Source organism: Prinia subflava, chromosome 5 (assembly GCF_021018805.1).
Source record: "Prinia subflava isolate CZ2003 ecotype Zambia chromosome 5, Cam_Psub_1.2, whole genome shotgun sequence".
Taxonomy (NCBI): domain Eukaryota; kingdom Metazoa; phylum Chordata; class Aves; order Passeriformes; family Cisticolidae; genus Prinia; species Prinia subflava.
In genome coordinates, this window is record NC_086251.1 from 22,620,190 (window position 1) to 22,645,447 (window position 25,258).

Genomic DNA, 25,258 nt, shown 5'->3' on the forward strand with positions numbered 1-25,258 from the left:
TCACACTTAGGTGCTGGTGCAGCTTTCTTGTATAGACAATAACTTATTTCTATCCTACTTGCTTTGCCTTCTTTAAGCTCTGCCAACTGCAGTAGTTTGTAACTTTTGTTGGAAGGCAGTCTGTAGAAGAAACAGAATTCAAAAGCTTAATTCACACTTGGAGTCAAACTAGCTTGGGCACATCAAGTTGATAGTAGAAATTTAGTTAAACTGACACAGCTTTGGAGTAATTGAAACTGCAACATTTTTCTCCAGTATGGAAGCTTGAGATGAATGTAATCAATAAGAAAATTGTAAGTGACTTTCTAATGTACAAGCTTTAGGTGATGCAAAATGTGAAGGAAGATAAGGTGGCTGAATCTTGACTTCTGTGATGTCGATCCTGTCAGTCGCCTTTACCTTACCTCTTCTCCCTGCTTTTACAATGTAGGCTCTAAGTTTTGCTTTCTGCTGTGGCAGATTCCTGTCAGGGCAGCCTTTCTGACCCTCCAAACTGCTCACTAGGCTAGGATCCAGTACATGGGCAGTAAGCAGAGCTGGCTCAACTGGATTGCTGCTGCTCAGTAGCAGGCCAGGTCTTTGTTAGTGTACGTTCCCCACTGCAGTCCATGGGTGCCAACCTTGATGGCCTCTCCACCAGTGCAGCTCGGGATGGGCAATCCATTTGCTTTGAATGGGAGGGAACTGAGCCAGGTAGCTTCTCTCAAAGGGCCTTAGGAAGTGAAGTGTGGCCTGAAAAAATGGGGTTTAGGTTAAATGTTAGAAGGCAGTCCTTGCACTGTGTTTGTTCTTCAAGGTGGTGTGGGAGCATGGAGACAGTCACCCTTCTTCACATGGAACTACTAATTAAATGATGGGCTCAGTCTCATCTTGTGAGGAGTTCCCTTAAAAACTAGCTGCATAGTTTATCCCGATGCCTATGCCTTTTCCTGCAGCAGAAGCAAAACAGGGATGTGTATCAACCAGGAGTCTGTTTCTGTAGGTGATGGCTCAAGCACTTCTTTTTTCCTTATGAGATTTTGTAATTTTTATGTACATCAGATTTATTTAAATTTCTCATATCCTGTTCTGAGCGTACTTTAACCTCTGGACTACAAATTATTTTAATTTGAATTAGGGCCTATAAAGGGAAAAAACCCCATCCTGTTACTCACACTTCAGTTAGAAATCCCTGATCTTCAGCTTATGTCTCGTGCTCCAGCTGATTCCATTACCATTTACCTAAGCAATAGATTCAATAATTGAGTAAATATCCTTGACTGAGACTACTTGTACTTTACTAAGTCTTTAAAGGGCTACAGGTGCTTTTTGGAGTCCCTGCCTCATGGAGCATGCATTTTTGGCTTCATTGTTTTGCTGAAGCAACAATGACTGTGTGATAATACATAATGTGAATCCAGGTCAGCAAGGTTGAAACTGAAGTTTGTTGGTCCTTGGACTAAAGGGATGGTGCTGTTGTGCAGGACTGGGATGTGTCTGGCTGGCTGGGTAACAATATTGGTGTAAGTTTGGTTGCAGGAAATGGGCTCCTGGGAGTATATTCTTGATATCTTCCCCAAAGTCTAATTTTTATTGGTCATTTGGACCCTTGCTTCACCTTTCATTACATGGCTTTGTTTCTGTACCAAAACTGTCACTCACACTTCCATAATGGTGGCTGGATGGGAAGTGGCAAAGCAGTGTGACAGACACTTGGTTTTCTCAATAAAATTCCCTGGCACTGACAGTGCAGCAGCCGGAGCATCCCATGTGTGCAGTATGCATATCCTTACCATGCTGGAGTTATGGCATCTTGCAAATAAACCCTAAAACCAGGGAGAGGGTAAACATATGCATGTACCTTCATCTGTGGCCATCTGTGAATTTCACTTAAATCAGGGATATGACTGGATCTTTCCTTCTAGCCTGTCACTGAATTGTTGCTGGACCATTCAAACTCAGATAGAACCTTCGCGAACAGTTTCATCTTTTGTTGTTACATCCACTTATTTATAGATAGCAGGCACAGAGACTGAAAGGGTTACAGCATTTCCTAGCTGTTCTTACTCAAACAGAAATATTCTGACTGCAGTTTGCATGCCAACTGTTAGAGGGGATCTGCAAGCTGTAACTAATCAAATCATCTGCAAACACATCTCCTTCCGGTGCTCTGAAGGGAAGTTACTGCTGAATCCCAGTGCCAGACAACACCTCTCTCTCCTGTGAGTTCCATTCAGGTAGAGGTTGACCTCAGAGTTAAACCAACACTCCCAGTTCCCTGTTCTGAAACATCAAACAAGTCCATTTATTTGGCTGTGGTTACATTCAGTGATAAGCAATGGAAGCACAAACCAAGCTGTTCTGATGTGATAAAAGGACAGACAGAAAAAATCCAGTGTGTTCTGTGGCTGCTTGGAGAGTGAGAGCAGAGACAGGTAAATGAGGTTAGACAGGAGAGCTAAAAATGTAAGGATGTCGAGGTGTAGGCATTGGGTTTGGTGAGAAGAAAAAGCTTAGAGAGAAAAGAAGTAGTGCTGAATGTACTTGCACAAAATGTGGTTGGAAAAACAGTTTCTGTATGGAGGAATTGCTATTTACTGAGATGATCAGCTACTAGTGTGGCGAGAGCCTTGGAATAATCTGTCAAACTAATGGCATGTTGAGTCACTCACAGCTTCTCAGCTTGTGGAAAAGAATCCTAGAAAGACCTGAAGCTTGACACAGATCCAGTCACTCACAGGTGAGAAGGTTTAAGTTTTAGAAGCCCAGCTTGCAACTGATGCCTGGATCAGTCACTCATGCTTGCTGCTGGTGAGCAAATGTGGTCATAGGAATCTGAAATCTGCTGGAGGAACACTAACAGAGAGCTGTTGCCCGTGTCCTAAAATTGCTTTTCTTGGATGCTTACAGGACTGGAGATAGCTTTTGTTTTACTGTATACTTAAAACTCAGTTGGCAGCTGGTTTAATAGTTATAAATCAGCTTTTTTTAGTTAAAGGACTTGGAAATCTCTCTTAGTCCACAATGCCTCTGAAGAAGTATATTGGGACAGAGGACTGGCTTGAGAAGGGGTGCTGAACTTGATTCTTGAAACACATTTGGCTCCTAACTCCATCTTTCTCTCCTTTCTTACCTATGGAAAGGTTTTAGCGTGAGTTTTTTAAGTGATTTTGTAAAAGTTGTACACCTATTCTAGAGACTTTGATGTGTTTCTGTCTAGAATAAGTACTTTAATAGCCTAGAAACAAACACACCCATTCCAGTTACTTCTGTGAAGCAACTAATGTAGATTTTTCCTTTTTTTGTTGTTGTTGCAGTGGTCACAGGAGCTACTGATGGGATTGGAAAAGCCTATGCAGGAGAGGTAAGAATTCTTACCACTTGGAAGTCTGTCTTGATTCTAAGCAATATGTCAAGCTGTCTCTGTCAAACTGCATATGATATCTCCTCACCTTATCTTAGCATAGATAACTGTGGAGAAAGAGGTCTTGTACCTTGCCTCCCTCTGCTAACCAGCCAAAAGTCGTATCTCTTTTTGTTAGTCTCTTGTTAGTTTCTTTTACTTGTGAACTATATTTTCAGCTCTTACTTTGTTCTTCAATTTTTATTTTTAACTTTTTTGAGTTTTTAAAAGAATTTTAGCTTTCTCAGCCCTTGGTATTTCCTTTTGGTATTTCCAAGCACTGACTAAATGGCATTTACAGCTGCCAGCAGTATGTTCCAATTATTTCCTCTAGTTCATGAAGTGTCTGAAGCTGGGTTTTACCTTTATCTCTTCTACTGTACTTTTGCTCTTGATGGATATGTGGGCTCCAAATATATTTCATATACTGGGATGTATTGCTTAAGATAGAAAATGCCTGTTAGTATAGCAGAATTTAGCCTATAAACCCAGAGAACATAATGACAAATAGTGCTGACTACAACAATTTATAGCAAAAATAACTCTAAACTCAGCATTAGTATCAAAGCGAGGCTGTCTGTGCTCATTTTTGTGTTTTCTGAAACACCAGCATGATTTTGTATGGGAGATTCCCTTTTCCTTGGGTTTTTTGTTTTGCAAAGCCCACAGGGAAAGTGGTGTTCCTTTCCATGACTAGTCCTTGTCCTTCGGGTTTCCTGTCATCCTGATGTGCCTTGCCCTGCCACCTGCACCCCTAGCCCCCAAATTTCTTTCTACTTTGTGGGAAGTAGTACCTCATAATATTGGTTCAAGAAAGGGGAGTTGGCTGCAAAAGGAATGAAGCCTGGTGCCAGCAGCGTCTGGTCCTGGCATGTTGGTCACAGCTCATACATGCCAGATATCCCAGGTACATGGTACTGAAGAAAATGATGCAACACTTAATTTTAACTGTCAAGACAAAGTGGAAGGAGTTCGCTGTGTCCACAGCAGAGCTTTATCAGGAGGAAGTCCTCTAGTGTGGGAAATACCCCCTGAACATCATGGGAGATTAGTTTCAGGATCTATATATTAAAATAGTGGGTGAATAAAACTACAGTTTGCTTTATGTTGTGTAATGTCTTTAAAAACTAGGCTGCTTTTGAGCATGAATGTCTGCTGCTGGCTGACTCCTGCATTCAAACCCCCATTAGGAAAGCCATCATAAGTATGAGATACTGTTGGAAAATCATGTCTATTACAGCTACCTCACAGTGGTTGCTGTAAACACAGAGCATACGAAAAGCACCCCAAAGGTACAGATACTCATTCTTGGGCTACAGAATAAAACACACTGTTCATGCGTTGTATTTAGTATTGTTACTTATGTATTTATTTAGAATAAAACTCAAATCCATCCTTTGACAGCTTAGATGGATGAAGAATACTTGATAAAGTCAAATGTGGATGTAGAGTGAAATGTGGAATACCTGAAGAGACATCTCAATCTTTAGAGATAACTTCAGAAGGCTGCCAGCAGAGGCTTGATTTTCTACTAAAAATTCCCTTCTGTCTACTATAAATTCCACTGGCATATGGCTGCTTGGGCCCTGATGACTGTGATTATAGTTATGTAGACAACTTCCTTTTCCTTGGAGGAATTTGTGAGAATTGTAACTGTGTGTTGAGAACTGCCTCTTTGAAAGTTCGATATGGTCTCACTGGAAAGTGATGGATGAGCTTTATGAGTGTGTGGAATCTTGGGTTATACTCTGCTCTGTAGATTATTTTCCTTTTCCAAGCAAAGAACTGTTTTTACATTTTCACTCTTGCTGTATTAAGACCTTTAATCTTTGCCCAGTGCTGATATCCTTACCATTGCTAGATCACTCCTTTGTGGAAGGTTTCATGTTCTGAAAATATGGTCAGGAGTCAATATTCATTGCCCCTCTACCATTATCTTCTGTTTGCTTTTGAAAGTCATTAGTATGAATTCAATCTTAGCTGTATTTGAGTGCTAGTGATAAACTAGAGGTTGTGATCCCATTGCATACTCTGCAATAGTCTACTATGCACGTCTGTTTAGTATAGCATTTTTAGAATCTCTTGCTATGTCTACTCTACCAAGAGCTTTAACCTTGCTTCCGTTGGCTGTTGATGTCATTGTTTTCCATCCTGGAGAGAAGGGGTTTAAACAGCAGCTGTGTTTTGTTACCAAAGTGGAAAGTGTGGCAGTCACTAACATGGCATTTAAAGAAATCAAACACCTCCATTAATCAGCTCCATTAGAATGGTGACCCTTGCTTGCATCAATCCTTAGGCTACAGGGCCATCTTCCAAACATATGCTAACATATGCTAACATAAGATTTTATGTTAAGTTCTAAGGTCTTGTCATTCAGCCTTTTCAGGGCTCTAAGGATACTGGCCAAAGGGACAAGTACAATAACAGTTTATCTACAAAGCAAGTGGATCTTCCTTGATTCCTGTATGAAAATGTAATTAGTAACTGGCATCTCGGGGATCATTATATCTCTTTGGATGATTGTAGTTCTTTCCAACCAACTAGGTCTACCAGTGAAGGCAGAGTGCTCATCAAGCACCTAAATTGGACTTGGTCTCCAGTGCTGTATCTTTTCCAAGTCTGGTTACTTCTCTTAGTGATGTTTGTTCCTAGTTACAGGGTCTTCTGTTGGCTGTTTGATGTGCTCTCTACTTAGAACTCCACTTGCAGAGGGATTTCCGATTTCACATGTACTTCTCAGACTGCATCCCTTTAGTGTGAACATAGCAGAGATTTCTCTCAAGCTCACCCTTGTGGTGGAAATTCTCTAAATGTGGTGAGATTCCGCTGACTGGATGTATTGGCATCACTTTACTTCCTTGGCTTTTGAGACAAGTACAGCTGAATACTTTTCCATGAAGCCCAGGTGTATGTATACTGAAGCATACTGAGACCCCAAAGGTCAAGATTGCTGAGAGTGAACTGTTCCGTTGTCAGTCTGGAGCTTTGCATCCATGAGGAAGATCTCTGGGGCTTTTTTGCCTCATGGTGCCACAGTTAGTTTGGATTCTGACTCATTTACTGTCAGATTATTCTAGTGGGTTAGGTAATCAAGGCCTTCACTGCCTTGATCCTGTGGAATGAGAGTGCTATTCCCTTCTTCCTGGTGCCTTCCAAGCCTACTGTGGGCTTCATGTAAAGTATGTTCCAGTGAGGCAGGTGCTTCTGTGCAGGTGGCTGGATGTGTCCATCCGTTTTAGACAGTAATTCTTGTAACGTCACATCATTTCCTCGAGCAGAAGGCTTAAGTTGCCCGTAAGTCTGAACCTGGCAGCTGTTTGCTGGTGATTCCCATGGCGTCTTTGGTTTCACCACACCTCACTCCATGCTCCTGAGATCCAGTATGAGATTTCTACTGCTTAGAGATCACGTCTGGGAGTAAAGTATGGAGTTCACTGATGAGCCCTGCCATATCTCTCTCTGACAGAATCACTACTGCTGCTTTGCATACTCCTGCTGGAAAAGTAGATGCCATGGAGCCAGTTCAGGTTGTTGCTTTACAATGATGTGGTGTTTTGAGGTTTTTGTGTCTGTGTGTTTTGCTGGTTGGTTGGGATTTTTTTTGTTGTGTTTTTTTTAAAATTTAATAGAAGACCCATTGTCATCAGCTTCTGAAGGCAGTGAAGGAGTTTTATTGGAGCAATGACAACGTGCATATTTTTATACATAGGTCTTAAATGTCTGAATGGCAGTGCTACTTTGAACTGTGGATAGATATATTGTTTCTACTTGTAATAGCCACAAACATAATTTTCATTTTAGAGTAATTCAGATATATAACTGTGTAGACACTTTTTAATTGAGTTGTTGGAGCCCCTTTTAAATCTGCAGTGGTAGCTCTGATTTGATGACTGGAGTATGCTCTGGGCACAGCTTAAGTTCCACAGATAACTTTGCTAAAAGAGTTTCAGAAGTAAATTAATCTTAGTACCTATGAGTAGTACAGAGTCAGAGTGGAGTCTTACTATAGGGAGGAAGTACTGAGTTGCAGGTGGATATCTTAACTTGGCACGTTAAACTTGATAATGGATAATTAATGTCTTTGCTCTGACTTGCAGAGGTAGTGTAAAAGTTTTGTAAAATATCTACTTTTTGTTTTCTATGTTATAAGTTTGCTTATCCAGCTATATAAATTGACTGTGGTGTGAAGGGAATTAAGTGAGAAATAACATGGAAGTATTTGTCCTGGTTTTCCCCTTTGTGCCACTATTTAAAATTGTATTTTTTTCAGACTTGCTGGTCATATATTGTGATGTTTGATGATTTTGCAATTCCTTTGATTAGGATACTAACTTGGAAGTGACTTATGACTATTCTAATGTCTCCTGTTTTGTTTTCTTGCAGTTAGCAAAACGTGGAATGAAGGTGGTTCTAATCAGTAGGTCAAAAGAAAAACTGGACCAGGTTTCTACTGAAATAAGTGAGTAAAACTTCTTCCCAAAACTTCACTGGCATGCTTACAAGTAAATGCAGTTGCACATGAATTTCATACATGCTAATATATACAGCTCTGATTTTGAAAAGGGTTTGCTCTTGTGCACAGTGCAAATGTTACAGATAGAAGTGGTAAAGGCCTTGCTGATCAATTTTACAGCTGTTCATATTTAACTTCTGAGAACAATAGGGCTTAGTTCTGGAATAAGTACTCCTAAAACTGTTAGTTTTCCATAAAAACAGCTTACAAGACTGAAATACCACCTATTCATGTAGTATTAGCTAAAATCATAGTAAGGCAAGAAACGTGCAGTCATTTCTCCATCTGAATATTCCCTCAGTTTGAACAAGTTTGATTTCATGGGCTCCAGCCATAAGGGTGGTTTCTTTGCAACTAGAAGCTGTTCAAACCATTTTCCTGATGTTACTTGCTGTCTTACCAAGTATACAAATTTGTGGGTAGCTTGCCCCTCCTCCCTCTTTTTTGTTTTGTTTGAATAAACTACTCAAAAATTAGATTAAAGACCTGTAAGATCTTCTGAGATGATAAGTGTTCATAGTCATCAGACTATATAGAATGAGTTAATGTGTTTAAGAACCTTTATTAAGGATTGTTTCTTCAGTAACTGTGTAGTAAATGGCCATAATGGAAAAACAAGGGAGCAACTTTAGTGTTTCAATCCTAAATGGATGTTTGTACAGGATCAGTTAGGAAAAAGCTTCCTCAAGTCTCATGCTGACAAATGATTTTCCAATCAGAGCAAAGTATAATCTAACCCACAAGAATTCCTCTTCTAATCTATCTCTCTTTTATTAAGGCATATTTCACACAAGGTTATTAGTTTTGTGCAGAGTATGTCAAGATAAAGTGAGAAATGTAACAATGTGAAAAGGTTCTGATAAGCAGGAGTAGGAGTTGTATGCTATGAAGCAGGTTTCTCAGCATAAAGATATTGGGCAAAGAAACCTTTAAGATGATGCTTCTATGTCACCCTCCCTTGTCTTGCTTAGGCTTTCTAATATCATTTGTGTACATAATGCAGATAATGGTAAGAACTGCGCTCTTTCCAAGGTTATAAATGTATAATTTTGGCTTAAGTTTACTAAAAATTTCTGTGAATTTGTTAGTGGCACTGCTATAAACCATAATCCCCTAAGTCAATCATCAACATGTTGTCCTGTACCATCTTGTAAGGGACTGCTGAGTGAAAGTGAGGATGACTGAAAGACTCAAGGACCTCAACTTGCTAAACAGTAGCTGTTGTACTAGATCTGTGAAAGTCTGGGCATACAGTTCTGATGTAAATGTCACTATTTCTGATTTTAGTGTCCAGTGTAAGATGGCATATGAAACTGTTTTCTAGACAGAAAATTATTTTTTTCTGTGCATATCTTTAAGTTGTAGAGAGCATTCCTTCTTAGAGCAAAGCTGTAATCAAGTTTTGTCTTCACTGATTTGGAAGTAATTGGGATTGTTCATTAGTATCCTGCATTTAAGGGTGTCACTGCAGTGTCTGGACCTATCTGTGACGCTCTGATCCATCCAGTGCCAGTGTAAATGCAGCAGAATGGGTGTTACTGCCCAGGTCAGCTGTGTGACTGCTGATGCTGGCTGCCAGCACACAAAGACGCTACAGCAAGGTGGTGTTTTTTGGTGGCTCACTGCAGTAGCTGGATGATAGTTTGCTGCATGTGTGGGCATGTGCAGTCACGTTTCTAGCAACGTTACATAAAGTAGTTTTGCTAAGTCAAACTATAAATGAAAGAAGTATCTACAAATAATCTTGTTCTGGAATCAAACGCCTGTGCATGAAGTGACAAGCTTCCTGAAAGTGGTCATAACCCTTTCTGTAACAGTCTGGGTATCTCTTTCTCCCATCAATTTAGCATGATGCTGACAAGACAGAAAAATCTACTGCTTTGAGCTTCAGCACTTTACATGATAGCTGCTGGGGGAGGGTCTCAGATGAAAAAAATAGGTACCTGTACCTATGTGAAGCCGGCTGTAATCCATAATTACTCTTAGGCCTCACCCAAACATTTTTTCTGCTTCCTTTTCTAAACCGTTCTGAAAGGAGATGACTCACGCTGGGTTTTCAGAACGCTTCTTTTGACAACACTGCAAAGTCTGAGCTACTGAAAACTCTGCCTTGTTCATTGTGGGATATACTGAAGGATTAGGATAGTCTGCATGATGAAGCAAGCCTGAGTCGCACTTTCAGATCCTGCTAGGTTTTAGCTGGGCAGAATTGTCTTGTATTCAGTCTCATGTGGTCTCTGCAGTCTGCTCAGATGTTGTCATATATAAGTGAAAGGGTGACTTTTTTAATGCTAAGGCTGTAACTACTTGAATGGTTCCCTTGCAGGCTTCTAAGGTAGCTTTAAACTTCTTTATGGTGGTTCATTGTTCTTCAAATTGGCATGAGCTTGCTACTCTTCTTTAAGGAAGAATGGCTGTTTAACTAATTCCAGTTCTTTGAGTTGTGTGATTCTGTGCATGTTTTCGGTTTCCTCCTCCTTTTCACTAATCAGCCTCATGATTATCCTACTGAATGGATAGCTGCAGTCTGCCACGAATAAGAGGCTTTTGAGGCTCAGGTGTGTTCATTCTATTTCAGAAGAGTCTTCTGCTCACAGGGTAGGCTTCTACTAGGAGTGACATCTATTTACAAAATGCAAGTTGTATAACCACCATCATAAGGGAAATACTGATATGTCTTTCTGCATGTTAAATGCCAGCTGACCTGGAGCTGATTTTTTTTAATGTGCATATGCACATTAAAGTGGCTGAACTGATGCTACAGGAATGCCAGATGTTCTGAATGTGCAGCTCAGTTTGAGCAACAAAAATTAGTGGGTTAATTACAAACTGTTATAGACTTTAGAAGATTTTTCATTATGTTTTCAAGCTATTTGTTTTTAATAGAGTACTTAGGTGGTGTAGGATTTGCCATGAAAGAGAAATTCTGCTTTCTGTTCCCTAAGAAATAGATTATTTGCCACTGACAGAAGAAAAAATTTAGAATTTCCTCTTCAGTCGTCATGGACAACCTTTATGAGGAATTATATAAGTTTTATGGAAGTATATTTGATCTTCTAATCAAGTTGTCATGCACAAGCACAGATTATTAAGGTCACTGTAAAAAATGCTTGTCTAGTTTAGTTCATGCTGCTTCACTGTTCCACCACTTTTCTGAAGTGTCTGCTGCATTGCATTGTTAAACACTTCTGAAGGCTCGAGGAGGATCAGAAAGAAAATTTCTCTGTGAATGGAATTGTTTGAGTGCCACATAATGAATCTGTTCCTTGATTTGCTGTATTTAATAATGAGCATGGTCCAAGACATCTCAGGTGCTCTGTGCCAGCAGTTGGTTCTCAAACCATGGATTTGCAGGCAGAAAAACAAGCAAGGAAAATCTTTCAGTTTGTCTATAGGGAAATTGTTGAAATAGTTTGGTATTGGTGTCCATTGTTAGCTGGCAGTTTCACAGGACAGGTCGTGGAATAGAGCATGAGCTGCAAGAGCCAGGAAAAAACTGTTATTGTTTGCAAGTGTTTCTACTTACAAGTCTAAGTAGCTACTTACTTGTGGGTGAGTGCATAAAAGCAACATGGCAGATTTTGAGTTTGTCATCAGTTAGTATATAATGAAAGGAAATTCCTATTTACTGTGTTAAAGTTGCTGGTTTAATGTTACATCACCCTCATGATAAAATTGTCTTCAATTAAATTGTTTGAATTGAGAGAAATCAATTGTTTTTCCAATGTATTCTCACAAATAAACATTTAATTGAAATACATTGTAAGCTTTTCATACTATTTGGGAACTAATGTCCAAAACTTTGATTCTGCTACATGTCTATAAGAAAAGACAAGTTTCTTCTATAAGGAAATACGGATTTTTTGGAATTATATCTAAGTAGCTATTTCATTCCAATACATTTCCTCAGCCCAGTGTATAATGTATCTAAGTTTCTTGGTCATGGTAGTTTGATCTTGAGCTACTCTCTAAGCCCAAGATTTTGGGCATTATAAATTGATAGCTGTCATGCTTATACTCAGGATCTGTTGTTTTCTTATTACTTTGGCATGATTTTTGAGTACAAAAATGGGACGTGGTGCCAAACCCAGAAATGTTTCTTCCCTGTTTCCTAGGCAGGTGGGTTTTACAGTTTTCTTCAGCTTTCTTGGTAACCAGGCTGTGGGCAGCATTCTGATGCTGACCCCTGTGCTTGTGTCCCATCCCTTACCATGACCCACTGCAACAAATGGGCCGTGCCCCTTGGCAGCTCTGAGCCCTGCAGAGGCTCGCCCGCACCTCCCGTGGAGCACCTGCCTCCTTCCTCTCTGCCCTGCACTCAGATTTCCTGCCTGCTGCACCCCACAAATCCTCCTCACATTTGGGAGCTGGCAAGTAAGAATATTTGTGTTTAACAGAGGAGGTTGAAAGGTAGGCAAGCTCTGAGAGGAAGGGGACGTCTTTTTACTTTTCTTGCACAGAAATGACAAGGTTCACTTGTCTGAGCTTAACTTGAAGACTAAGTGAATCCGGCATTTATTCTGACCTTTTGTGATCTATTTTAAGTTAAATGAATGTGTTTGCAGCCTTCTCTGAGCCAGGTTCAGCTTGACATACTTGAAATTCCTGTATATTTCTTGAACTCAACAAAATGGCTTCTAATATTTTAACTTGTTTTGATGCACAGAAGTCGCTTTTCACATAAAGTTGCAGTGTGAGGGTCTTTGATTCAAAATGAGCTCTTGGATTTAATTTCTGAAGAAAGTTTCCCTTGGATAAAGTGAAGGAAGTTCTCTTGGATTTGCCTTGTGTGAGCCACTTACTAAAGGAGCAGTTGGCAGGTACTGTAGAGAGCGGAAAAAGGATTCAAACTGAATTAATTTTTATTAATTTGTTAATAAATTAAATAGATGAACCATGATGTAAAAGATAGAGCCGTTTGAAAGGGAGCTTATTTTTAATTGGTGATTTTTTTTCTTCTTTAAGAAGAATTCTGCTTCTGTGCTTCTGGCTGGATTTTTTTTCCCCGCTTAGTCCCTGTTTATCATCTTTTGAATTTTCTCAGTGACATTTTGCCTGGATTCATTTAAAAGAAATGAGCAGAATACTTAGAGAGGAACACTTGACAGATGTTCTGCAAGCTACACGATGCACTCTTGTAACTACTTCACCTCTTAAGAGTTTTGAGGCAGCAATCTGGTAGGACAAGCCACAGGTAAAATGTTCTGCAGATGACTGGTGATATCCTTGCAGAAGGACTTTGTTTCCATATCATCTGTCAGCATATGGGGTAACAAACCACATCACAGGTGGTTTTAAGGATGAAAACCAGGAAGTTTATTGGTCACTGTTACAGGTTTCACAAAGCAGCTGAGCTGGCAAGCTCTAGGAGATGGTTTTCACACCTGGCAGGACTGAGTGAGCCACTTCCAGAAAGAAGGTGCTTTGCTGTGAACCTCACTGTCGGTGTGTTTCTGTGGAGTATTTATTAATAGTCTGTAAACCCAGAAAATCCAAGGGAAAGAAACATGTGAAGGTTATTTAAATGTGAATTAGGTACTTTGGGTTTCCTTGTCTCTTCCTCTCCTCACATACTCTGTATATTGTGCCTGTAGGATTAGGACTAACTCTGGAACCCTATGGTTTGAGTCTTTAAGTTTTACTTGTTGGGTAATTGGATCAATAGGCAGGTGACTTCCTTGGTACTTTTGAAACCCAGACTTTAACAACCAGGAATTGTCTTCCCTTCAAACATTTGGGGTCACTGCTGCCTCTGCCTGCCAGTAGTGGTGTGGGGGCTACATTGCATTTTCTGTAATACTCAGAAACTTAATGCCTGTCTCTGCTACCAACCTATTTGTAACATAAGCCTTCAGGGATGCCAGAACACGAGCCGTTGTGTCAGTCTCTGGGCTATTAAACATGTGAACGTGTAAGCTGCAATCTCTTGCTTATCATGTTCAGTGTAAAATAAGCTGAACATCGCCTGAAAAGATAAGTATTGGGTTGTTTTCACATCGCACTGGCTGAAAGTCTGATTTGCAAATCTGGTTTAAGCCAATTGGTGGAAGCTCTATATTTAAGAGACTTAAAATTAGGCCTTTTAAGTGTCACTGCAGGGAATAGTCTCTCTCTGGCACAAGAAAGAACTGGGTGGTACAAACAGTGCTGTCTTCCTTCTGCAGCTTTCTTCCATGAATGTGTATTTTAGTTTTATGTCACTTTTTTAGCAGGTTAAGTTCCATTACATCAAGTTCTTTTTATCTGTCAAAGCTGTAAAAATCCCTGATAGACTTCTCTGCTGAGGAAATGGTGATAATCTCTTCTGTGTTTTCTCAGGAATATGTTGTGGTGAGGGGAAAAAATGCTAGTTAGTAGCTTTTCATAGGGAAAGGAAACTCAGTTGATTTGTTCTGCACAACAAATTTGTAAAAACATAATACTTGAATATGAGAAAGAAACAATTTTCAAAATCGTGTAGCTGCTAGATAAAAGTATGCCTGCCTAACTCCTTAGGCATGTGCCACACTTCCAGTGCTGAGGTGCATACTTATTTCTTTGAGCGGTAGATGTGGACTAATTATTTTCCCTTACCAGTAATACTTTGGAGAACCCTGAAAACTTGTGCTTTTAAGTGCTTGACTTGGGATACAGCAAACATTTTACTATGGATGCTGAATTGGGGCTGTAAAAGATAATGCTGAATTAGCCCAGGAACTTGTTTCTTTTTCTAAATTTGCTTTAATTCAAGTAGAGTGACTGACTTAAATGTCTTGGAATTGGCTTGACAGTAAGGGCACAATTTATTTTTGTTAATCCATGGTATGACACCTTTCAGTCTCTGTAAGTGACCCTAAATTTTTCATACAATGTATTTTTTCTGGTCTTTCTGAAATTCATTCTGTTGAGCCTAAATCTGAAAAAAAGGTGTTAGTTCTTTTAAAAATAATTATCATTCTAATAAGTAGATGGCTGAAGAATTTAGACCTCATTTGCAAAAAGTGATGCAAAATTCATGTTTACATGTATACACGTATTAGATGTACACACTGTCACAGACAATAATAATGATGTTAAGGGAGAGGAAATGTTACAGGAAGTATGGAAATAGTCTGTATGCCCTTCCTAAAATGATTAAGTAAATTAAAAATAGCTCTCTTCATGCTTAGTAAAAACAAATACATCAATGAATATTAAAAAAAAAAAAATCTTGCTGGAGGGGTTGAAAATAGTGCTGGGGAAAGAGGAGAGGTGGAGTTTGAGATGCTGCCTGCTACACAATAGCGACCTCCCCCCACTTCACCTTGTGCTTCCCCCTGCAGCAGCTTGGGCCGGGGCTGTGGGGCTCCCTGTGCGGCTGTAGGCAGGTGGATATTTCGGGGTTGCGGTGAGCAGAGCTATTCTGGGAGTCACGACTGCGCGCCACGAGGGCGCCGCACGTGCGCTGCCGGGCGCCGCTCGTGCCCGGGCCCAGGGCTGTGCGTGGGGGCTGCTGCATGGCCACGGCTGCAGCCTGCAGCCCCCCCGGCTGCCAGCCTCTGCAGCTGCTCGTCACAGCCGCCTTGAGTTCATGTTTTTACTTAGCTTGGTAATTAGAACACGCTTGATTTAGAAAAGCTTACAATGCCGAGCGTAATATTTGGGTGAATGGCCTTATTGATTGATCCTGTGTTGCTCAGAATGTGTTTCTGACTTGGTTAGTGTGTCTTAGAAATTGTAATATGTTTTGATGTAATGGAAGTCAGACGAGAGCAAATGGAGGCAACTATTAATAAAGTGTGTTTTCCTTCTGTTTTGTAGTACTGTATGTACATATTAAAAATTTACACACCCCAGTGGCTCAATGGTTTTTGGACTTTGGCTTGGAGAGCGGGAGTCATCTGTGAGAGCTGACTTTTATATGTCTGTATATATTGAAACTTAAAGTTAACAGAACATTTTAATTAAGGTCTGTCATTTTTTTTACCTGCCCTTCAGTTCTATGTGATTGGATTTTTAAAAATATTCACTCTTTTAAAGGTGGCTGTTTCTATGAGATTACATGTGCAAGTATTGCAGGACATGAGGAATTCCCTGGGAATCCTGCATGTGTTCTTGAATCAAAGAATTGAACCTATTCCTAGGTGCTTGACCAAGTGTTCATATGCACATGCTTTAAAAAACTTCTGGAAACATAGCAAGTATGGTTAAATTGTAGGCAGGCATCTTAAGCTATGCAGGACCAGCATAGCCTTCCTTTGCAACAGGTGCAGCTGAGCTTCTTTTTAGCTATTTCTTAGGTGATCAGTATTCGACTTCAGAGTTTCACACCCTTCAAAACGTTCAGAAAAAACTAGCTCTTGTTATACCTGGCTGATTTTAACATGCTTCTACGTGGTGAATATATCACTGTGTAATAACAGTCTGCTATCACCAGTTTGGAAGTACTTGGTACTTCTGGAAAATAGATTCCATCCATCCATGACACTGCGAGTTACTTCTGTGAACTCTGAAAGTCCTAAATTGTATACATTCCCAAAATGAATGGCTCTCCCATAAAACCAACCAAATACTTTGTAGAGCTCTCAGGAGCCACTCTATAGTCTTAAATTCCTCATTTCTGTCCTGCATAGATAGAGTACTAAAAAGCAGGAAGTTTTAATGTTTTGCTTTCATCTCTCAGCTTCTTAACCTATATTGAAAAGTTATAAACTCTGTTGCTGGAGACTGGGTGCTGCATGAATTTTGCCACTGCAGTGTTACTGGAAAGATGGCATCTTTATTTGTGGATGTAGTTGATTCTCCTTACTTAAACAAATTTGTTCTTTCCTGTAAGATGAAAAATGGAGAGCTATTTTTCTGTTCCTTAGAATCCCTGACCATCCTGAAGCTAAAGACCAAGTGAGACTTGTTTATGTTTCTGCAAGCACTTACATTATACTGTATCACTGTGATGGCAGTATTTATTTATATGTGGCTTTGAATGTAAAGTGGTGAGATGCTTCCGTTCTAGCAAGAGTTTTTATTTTTAATCTCTTTTTCTTGATCTTGAAAGAACCATCTCCATTACCTGCTTACAGAGTGTGGGCCTTGTATCCCAAACCTCTCTGTTGCAAAGTTGACTGGATTTGTGTCAATGTTCGTGGTGCAAATTCAAGCTGCTGTAGCAAACTACTTGGAAATAGGTGGTTCAAGAACTAATGTCATTCCATTAGGGATGTAGTTTTCCTGTGTCCCAGCAAGTCTTTGTATGGTTCTCTCGGGTAAATGGAGCTGCTTCTCCTGACCACCAAACTGGTGTCTGTCTGCTGTTTCATGGAAGTACACAAGCTCACTCCTCTCGGGGAACCATCTTTTAAGCCCAGTTTACCTGTGTCTGTAAACCTCCTTAGCATTTTCTTAGCATGTCAACCAAGATTTCAGTTTAGGGGGGCTGCTGGTTTGAATTATTCGCAAGCTTAAAAAAATTTAGAACAAATTTTAAAAAAACTAAAAATGCTTGCCTCCTAACCATTTTACAGCTTTTTGTTATTATTTGGGTGTAGCCCACTGTGGTTTCTAGCGCACTGCTTTATTTTTTAAAATTACAATGTGATCTTTTTTTTGCTGGTGTTCTAGTGGTCTTATTTTGCAAGTGAATCTTTTTAGTAGACAAGGTGTGTCCTACTTTGGCTGATAGTTAAGATTAGCATTTTCCTTGCATAGCAAGACTGGATACGTTTCTTGTAAGTCAGACATATCTGGCCTTTGGAGTTAAGTAAGCTTTTGCTTCACCTACTGATGTTGTAACTGATGGTCTTAGATGAGAAATCAGGCAAGTGTTGTCCTGTTGGCTGTTCATCAGGATGGCTGTAAGTTTTTTTTATGCTTATTTTGAGTAAGTAACACCTTAGCCAAGGTTTCAGACACTATTTGGAATCCTTTTCTGAGGATACTGAAGGTAGTGTGTCCTTCAAGGGCTTATATATGAAAGTGTTTTTACTTCTGATGGTGTGAAGAATGTAGTTAAATAGTGTATTTGTTTCCAGACTGTCTCATCCTGTGTTGTGTAGAAATGCACAATGGGAACATGCCTCAGGAAGTCAGAAGTTTTTACCACTGCAGAAGTAGGCACTTCTTTCAGTTAACTTATATTTCCCTTTCATTGTGTATCTTACATAGTGCTTTTGTTTGCATGACCACTGCATCAGGCGGTGCTGTGCCTCTGCCTCTGGAGTCTGTGTTCTTGGGTTGCACTCTGAGTCTTGGGAAGAATACATCCCAGTATCTTCTGCAAAAGTTCACTTCATCTTTTTGTCTTGTACAGTGTTTATACCAGCCTGCTCTATCACTGTTGGGACTGTTGGTTCATTCAGCCTTTCCACAACTGTGAAAATTTGTTCATGGTCAACAGCTTACTTCTCAAATCATGCTGTGATTGCAGAAGATCATGTCTGCTTTTATTGGTTTACCAGGATACTGTTGAGCACAGCTGGTATCCTGCTAAGTTATCAGATGTCTTGGCTAAGGTAATATGGACCATGTGAATTAACTGGACATGTGAATGTTTAGGTTAAAACTTATTTGTAGGGTCAGTACTGATCTCACCTGAGTTTTTTAGTAAATGAGATGATTGGGACACTTTTGTGTCAGAATTGAGAATTGTGGAGGAGATCTGCTGAATTCCCTTTCCCATCCTATGGGTGGGTGATGACTGACTGTTGCACAACTGTTGATAACATGGTGGTGTAATATTTAGTCTCCTGATAAGGAGCATTTGAAATACCAGTTCCAAAGACAGAACATGAGATGCACTATTCAAAATATCATCAGGAATGTTGGACATGCTGGCAGGCAATAGCTCTTTCAGGTCCTCTAGCTGTGACTGCAAAAACTGGCATATACCCTCTTTTCACTCCCCGTGGCTCTCAAGTACTTCCTGGTCCTCAAGCTGAAAGCTCCATTAAGGAGTTTCAGATTTGCTCTTGGACAGCAGTCGCCCAGACACTCCTAGATACACTGGATAAGGACATAGCCTATTTGCTTCTTTCTCTATTACTCTACATCTCAGTGTCTTTTTTGCAGATAAAATAGGAATGTGCTCTACTCTCTCTTCTAGCCCATCTGTTTGAGAACATGTTAATCCTTAAGATCAAGGAAATTCCCCTTTCCACTTTTTCATGCACAGCACACCTGCTCTCCTCTGCACCCTCTGCTCTTACTACTAGACCAAGTTTACACGGGAGTGACTTCATGCTCTTTGCACTGTCATTTGGCATAGAATTGTTTTTTCAGGTGTATCTCCTAGTCTTTTCTCTGAGGTAGGGGATTGTCCCACCTATTTCAGGTTCTGGGACAAAGCAAAGGGTGTGCAAAAGTTACAGGATACCTGAAAGGTGTTGTGAAATGGGGAGGGAGGATTTGGTCAGCTGGTGGTATCTGCTGGGGAAGACAGCCTTGCATGTTTGTGTGAGCAACTGCACAAAGACCTTATCCTCTGGCTATACCAGTGGGCAGCCTTCTACTTTTCACATGTTTTTATACATTGTGCTGTGCGTCCTCTGCCCACAAAGGGTGCTGCAGCTTTTTATAGGTGTATTGCTTAACTAGCTTAAGTGTAATGGCTCTTTGCTAATTTCCTAGAGGCTCGAAGAAGGGAAGGGTCTTATATGAATAGTAGTGTGAACATTTATTTTTGTTTTCTGTTTATAGTACTATGTATAGTAATATGTATATAATTTATAGTATTATTTCCATTTATATATTTAGATTGGTATTTACCTTGCCATCTTAGTGTCTCTGTAGTGATTTGAGGAAACTTTGAAGATGTATTGATAACAGTCCTGATGAAGAGTATTTAGTTTAAAAAGGACAGTACCAATTGAGCAAGTTTGTGAGAATGGTGTTTGGGTCCTTTAAACTTGCATTTCACAAAGCATCTGAGTGGCAGTGAAGACGGCTGCAGATCCTACAAAGCAGTTAAAAATGCCACGTGTGTAAAGTGTGTGACTTGGGCTTTGCCCATCCGGTCCATTTGCACGTATGAGATGAGCCTCTAATGTTGTCCTTAATTCTGTGTCCTGTAAAAAAACCAAATGTGTGTGTTAAACATTAGAACAGCTGTGTTCAAAAATAGACCATTTCTGTGCCCCCCCTCCAGTGCTGAACTTGATTTTCTTCTGACGCGATCACAAGACTGCTGCTGCAGTAGGGGCTTAATGCTATTTACGTCGTCATTTGACATAGCAACATCTCTCAGGGGATTTTTAAACAATGCAGCTGTTCAGGAGAGATGAAGAGGTTGAGGATGGGGAAAAGGAGCAGAAATAATTTCATCTGCCATTAGGGATATTGGGGGGAGCGGGGGGAGGCAGCCAGCTAACCAGTGAGTTCAGTAGATTCATGATTCTGCATGAATGGATGGCAGGATCATGGGAATCACGGCTTTCCCTTGAATGGGAAGGAGCATCATGGGAATCTGGCTGCTTCTAATCTTTTTTGTGAATGATTCTTTTCCTTTAACATGGCACTGTTTTTTATGAATGGCTGTGGGGGCAAAGTGCTGCAAAATCCTTCTCGAACTGTACATAGGTCCCCTAAGGAATGCAAGGGTGGGAGTTGGGTGCAGCAGAGCAGAGCTGCTGTGATGTTAAGCTGCTATCCTGCTCTTTTGAAGTCAGAAAGGACATTGTACTGATTTTAATTCAATATAATTTAGCTTGATGAAAGCAGAGTTGCTTTTTATATGAAGTATTTTTACTACTTGCCTCCTTCTCTTTCAAAATGTACTTGCCTACATGTATTTTTCCTGTTCTAAGTAAAGCTGGAGATGACAGCACATCAGAAGGGCTTTGGAATGATCAAATTTGAAGTTCTGCTCTTCTTGTTCACCTGCACATTCCCATTTTGTTACACATTCAAAAAACTAAAGATTCAAAAAGTTTTGTGGGACCAGAAGTAAGAATAGAAATGGAGGGTAATAAAGAATTGTTTTGCTTGGTCTGAAGCAACTGATTTGCCATTCGGCTTAAGCTGAAGAAGTGTTCTTGTCATGCTGTACGTGAACACTGCTGTGTACATGTGCTTCCAGATTTCTCCCTTTTTGCTGTTCTGTGCAAAGGTGTATAATTTGCTGTCTTGCCACCTTTCTTGTCCCTTACAAACAGAATATGCTGAATCATTTGAGCAAAGCTACATTAATTTGTAGCTTAGTGTCACAAACTTCTGTGCAGATAATGTTAAAATTCAAGGATTCCTGTTGCAGAGGTGAAAATGTTCATGTGTAATGCTAGCTACTTAAAATGTTTTGTAAAACCTAATAACTGATACTGTCTTAATATCTGAATGGTAAACTGTTTCAAACTTAAACTTCTCAAAACTGTTTTTTTCTAGGGGAGAAGTACAAAGTGGAAACAAAAGTCATTGTGGCAGACTTTGGAGAGAGAGAAGGTATTTACAATGGAATCAAAACAGGATTGGAAGGCCTGGAGATCGGTGTTTTAGGTTTGTATCTGATCTTTCTTAATCTTTCATTGTGGTGTTTTGTCTTGACATGCCTACTAACTTCTTCCCATACTGAAGTGTATTGAAACTAATTCACAAAAGCTATTATTTGTCTGACTAAGGCTATGTTGCTGCGTGCTTTAGATGTTTTCTACCTTGCTGTTGGTACACTACATGAGATGATGCTTGCATGTATGGCCATTTTCTAGGAATTTGTGATGTTTATTGACTGTGTTCAATGTATTATTCTGTGATTGTTAGAGGCCTTTGACTGCAGCTTGTGACTGCACACACCATGATGTGAACACTTGGGGTTGTTGAGCCTCTCTCTCTCCAGGGAGATCTTTTTGTGGCTGTTCAGTAATTAAAGGAGGCTTGTAAGAAAGATGGGGACACTTTCTAACAGGGCCTGTGTAACAGGACTGGAAGGGAGCAATGGCTTTAAGCTAAAATAGTGTAGGTTTAGATTAGGTATAAAGAAGAAAAGGTATTGAAACGCTGGAGCAGGTTGCCCAGAGAGGTAGAGGATGCCCCATCTCTGGCAATGTTCAAGGCCAGGTTGAATGGGGCTCTGAGCAACCTGACCTGGCTGAAGATGTCATGGGGATTGGACTAAATGACCTTTAAATGTCCCTTTCAACCCAAACTGTTCAATGATTCCATGACCTAATGCCATCTTAGATCCTAAGCAAGCTTCACATACTTAGCTTAGGAGATACTCAGTTAGGAGTAGAGCCCTGTGGGAGAACCAAACTTTTAATTACAGAACTGGTGAAATTCAATCATTACAATAAAACATCAAGTAACTGTCTCGTGCTTGAGAAACCTTAAGCCTTTTCTGGCCATGTTGGTAAGCTGTTTCTTTTGCTGATAGGAGTGTATTATGCCTGAGTATGGTTTGCTACAGCACAGGAGTGTAGATGGTGTGGGAGACCTTGAAAAGACAAGCTGATCCCTCCAGTTACTTTGTCTAATGTAGAACTGAGTGATTTCATAGGGGTGTTTTATCACAAGCTAAGAGTTTCAACAGCAGTTTACCTGAACCTTTTTTCAACAGTGGAGTAAAGGTAATGCTTATTCGTTTTCTGTTTTCTTTTCCCTTGGAAACCCATATGTCTGTACATATCCTGTATTTCTATGGTTAGTCAGTATAGGGATGAGAACCTGTGATAGTTAAACACAGGAAAAAAAATCATGTGGCTCAGACATCTACTGTACCTGTCATCTGATAAAGCACTCCTCACTGCACAGCTCATTTTACTAACCTGAAGTGCAGTAATTGGAGCTGCAACTTGGGGTATTTTAGGCATATTTCAAAACAAATTTGTTATATACGTGATAATATACTGAATGAACTTTGTTGCTAATAGATGAATCTTGTTGTACAATGTTTGAAAATAATGCTCAAGAAGAGTGTATATGAAAATGCTATTTAAAAATAACATTAAAGAATAAACCCCAGAATGCTCCCTACTACTTTAAACAGACTTGAGCACGTACAACTCATGGCATCCAGTATTTAATTGCTATAAAAATTCAAAGCCATTTGAGCAACTTCAATTGCCAGGGATGTGTTTTGTGTAAAAAGTAGTTGTACCACAGCTGTGAATGCCTCGTTTCTTGTTTTTGAAGGAAATAAGTTCCAAAGAAACTTTGAAGAGTAAAATTAATGTACATTCTAATCTGTCCTGTCAAAATCCACTCAAGGAGTGTAAAGCTTGCAAGCTGCCTGTCACATAGCAATTGCTGCAGAATGGTAGATGGTTTAAATGTCTCAAAGCACCAGCAAACCTTTTAGTGTGCAAGGTACATATCCCCAGTGGAAGGGATTTTATTATTTCTTAGGCTGTGATTAGGTTATGGTGATTTACAAAATCATGAAAATCTGACTTTTTCTAGCCTTGCACAAACTGGGCACTAAAGCAGTGTGTGTGTGTCAAATTTTGTGTAAGCTCATTACAGGAAAACAAAGCACATTCCTTAAACAGAGCCTGTTTTTTGCTTTTATTTGCATGAGCACCTTACCTAAAAACATGGTAAAAATAGCAACTATAAATGCTCTAGAGTTGTGTATTCTCTAGCTGAGTTCCTCTGTTTTTTTTTTCTTGCAGCCTTTGTCGGTGCAGGTTTACAAAAACCTCTCTTCTAACTAATCACTAGCAGTTTTAGTAGATCTTGTGCTCAAGATCATCAGATATAGCTGTATTAATAGAAACCAATTGCCAGTGTAATTTTTCCACACAGATGATGGCTACTCTAAAAGGATGGTATTTTATTTTTTTATGGTAATTAATCTCATGCTTTAGTGTCTTGTATTTTAAATTCTGTAACGTTTGTTGCAATCCAGAATGTTGCTTTTGTTGAGCTGGGTTTTACATGTTTGTGTGAGGGCAAACATGGACTTAAATGAGAACAGTCATAAGGACTGAGTTCTCAGGTTCCAGCATATTTTCTTCTTTCAGGTCTCATCTGGAACAGCAGGTATGAGAAGCACTGGTAGCACAGCACAGTTGCCAGTGATCAATGCTGATTATTTTTTAACCTTATCCTTGGAGACATAGGAGTCTCCACACGTACTGCTCAAGAACGAGCTTCTAATTATGGAGTTGCACAGAGTCTAACTAAAGTACTTACAGATTGAAATCCTTGTAAACTTCTTATTTGGAAGCTTCTTCTCACCCACGTAGGAAGGCTAAAAGAGTTTGCATAATGTTTTGCTGTGTGTTCAAAACAGCGTCTGTCAGTGACTTCGAACATGTGCTAGCTATAGCAATATGTTAAACAAGCAGAGGTGGGAAATCTTCCTTTTGCCGTTCTTAAATAGCTCTGATTCTTGAAAGGAGTTTGTGCTGGACAGCGTCTTACCCTGTTGCTACCCATTGTTTTCTAGTTAAAATATGGTGGTAAGACCCAAAACACGATTTTTTAATGGTCTGTCACAAACTTGCAGCAGAGATGATTGCAGAAAGTGGAAAGGTGCATATCTGGGACCCAGTTTGCAGTAAGGGGTGTGAATTCTGTGTGACTGTCTCTGTGGTATGAATCATATAAGCATTCTAAATTTGGAGATAAGGTTAGTCCCATAACCCTGCCACAATTCATAGCCAAAATCCTTTCCAGAGAGATGGAACGAAAAATAGTTTATTTTTGGATGAAAAGAAGAAAAAAAATCGGTTCATTCTGGCAGTAGCGAAAGTGGATCTTCTTCCCTTTAGAAACTTTTCACTCTTTCTAAATATAGCAAATGTCTCGTGGGAATTTGCCAACTCCCTGCTCCCCTCAATTCCTCACCTCAATTTTTAAAGGTTATCTAAAAGTTAAAAATTTGAAATACACAGCGTGACTAATGAACTTCCATAAATACACTAAGATCTGGACTAAAAGAGCTTGAGGGAATTCCGAATGAAGTTGGCGCACTTTGCCAGAATCTCTTCCTCCTTGTTTCTTGCACATCCCGCATCCCTGTTGATACTTATATTATTTTTCTGGCTGGGTTTAAAACGATAGCTTTTGGCACAGATGAAGGGGCTATTTTATTTTATTTTTTTGAAAAAGGCATCAGTGCCTTTTAACGACGTTTCTTGTCCCCGAGCAGACTCCTGCCTGGAGGTGCTCAGTGCTGCTGAGCATACAGAGCACTCGGGATTCTCTGGGGTGTAAGGCACTATATAAATGTAAAATGTTGCCACAGCAACCACATGTCACGCGATTCACTTGCGTAAGATGAACAACAGACACTTAGAGAGCGGAGATCCCTTCTGGTTGCTGCTTTTTGTCTCCATATCAATGTGCTCTATGGAGTTCGAGGCTGCAGAGCAGCGCTGTTTTAAAACAGAATTAGAAGTTTTCTCCTGTTGGGGCTGGGATGTAGAGGATGGGTGTTGTTTCACGTCCGAGAATAAAACCGTGCCAGTGAAAAGTAT

The 25,258-nt window shown here is 39.9% G+C and overlaps 1 protein-coding gene across 1 annotated transcript in view; it reads left to right on the top strand.

Annotated features, from left to right (window-relative positions):
* HSD17B12 (hydroxysteroid 17-beta dehydrogenase 12) overlaps positions 1-25,258 on the top strand; it is an 82,834-nt gene that overhangs the window by 28,032 nt on the left and 29,544 nt on the right. The window contains exons 2-4 of the mRNA XM_063398344.1: positions 3,297-3,343; positions 7,766-7,841; positions 21,225-21,335. Coding sequence (XP_063254414.1) covers positions 3,297-3,343; positions 7,766-7,841; positions 21,225-21,335 — 234 coding nt within the window. The remainder of the gene's footprint in view (positions 1-3,296; positions 3,344-7,765; positions 7,842-21,224; positions 21,336-25,258) is intronic.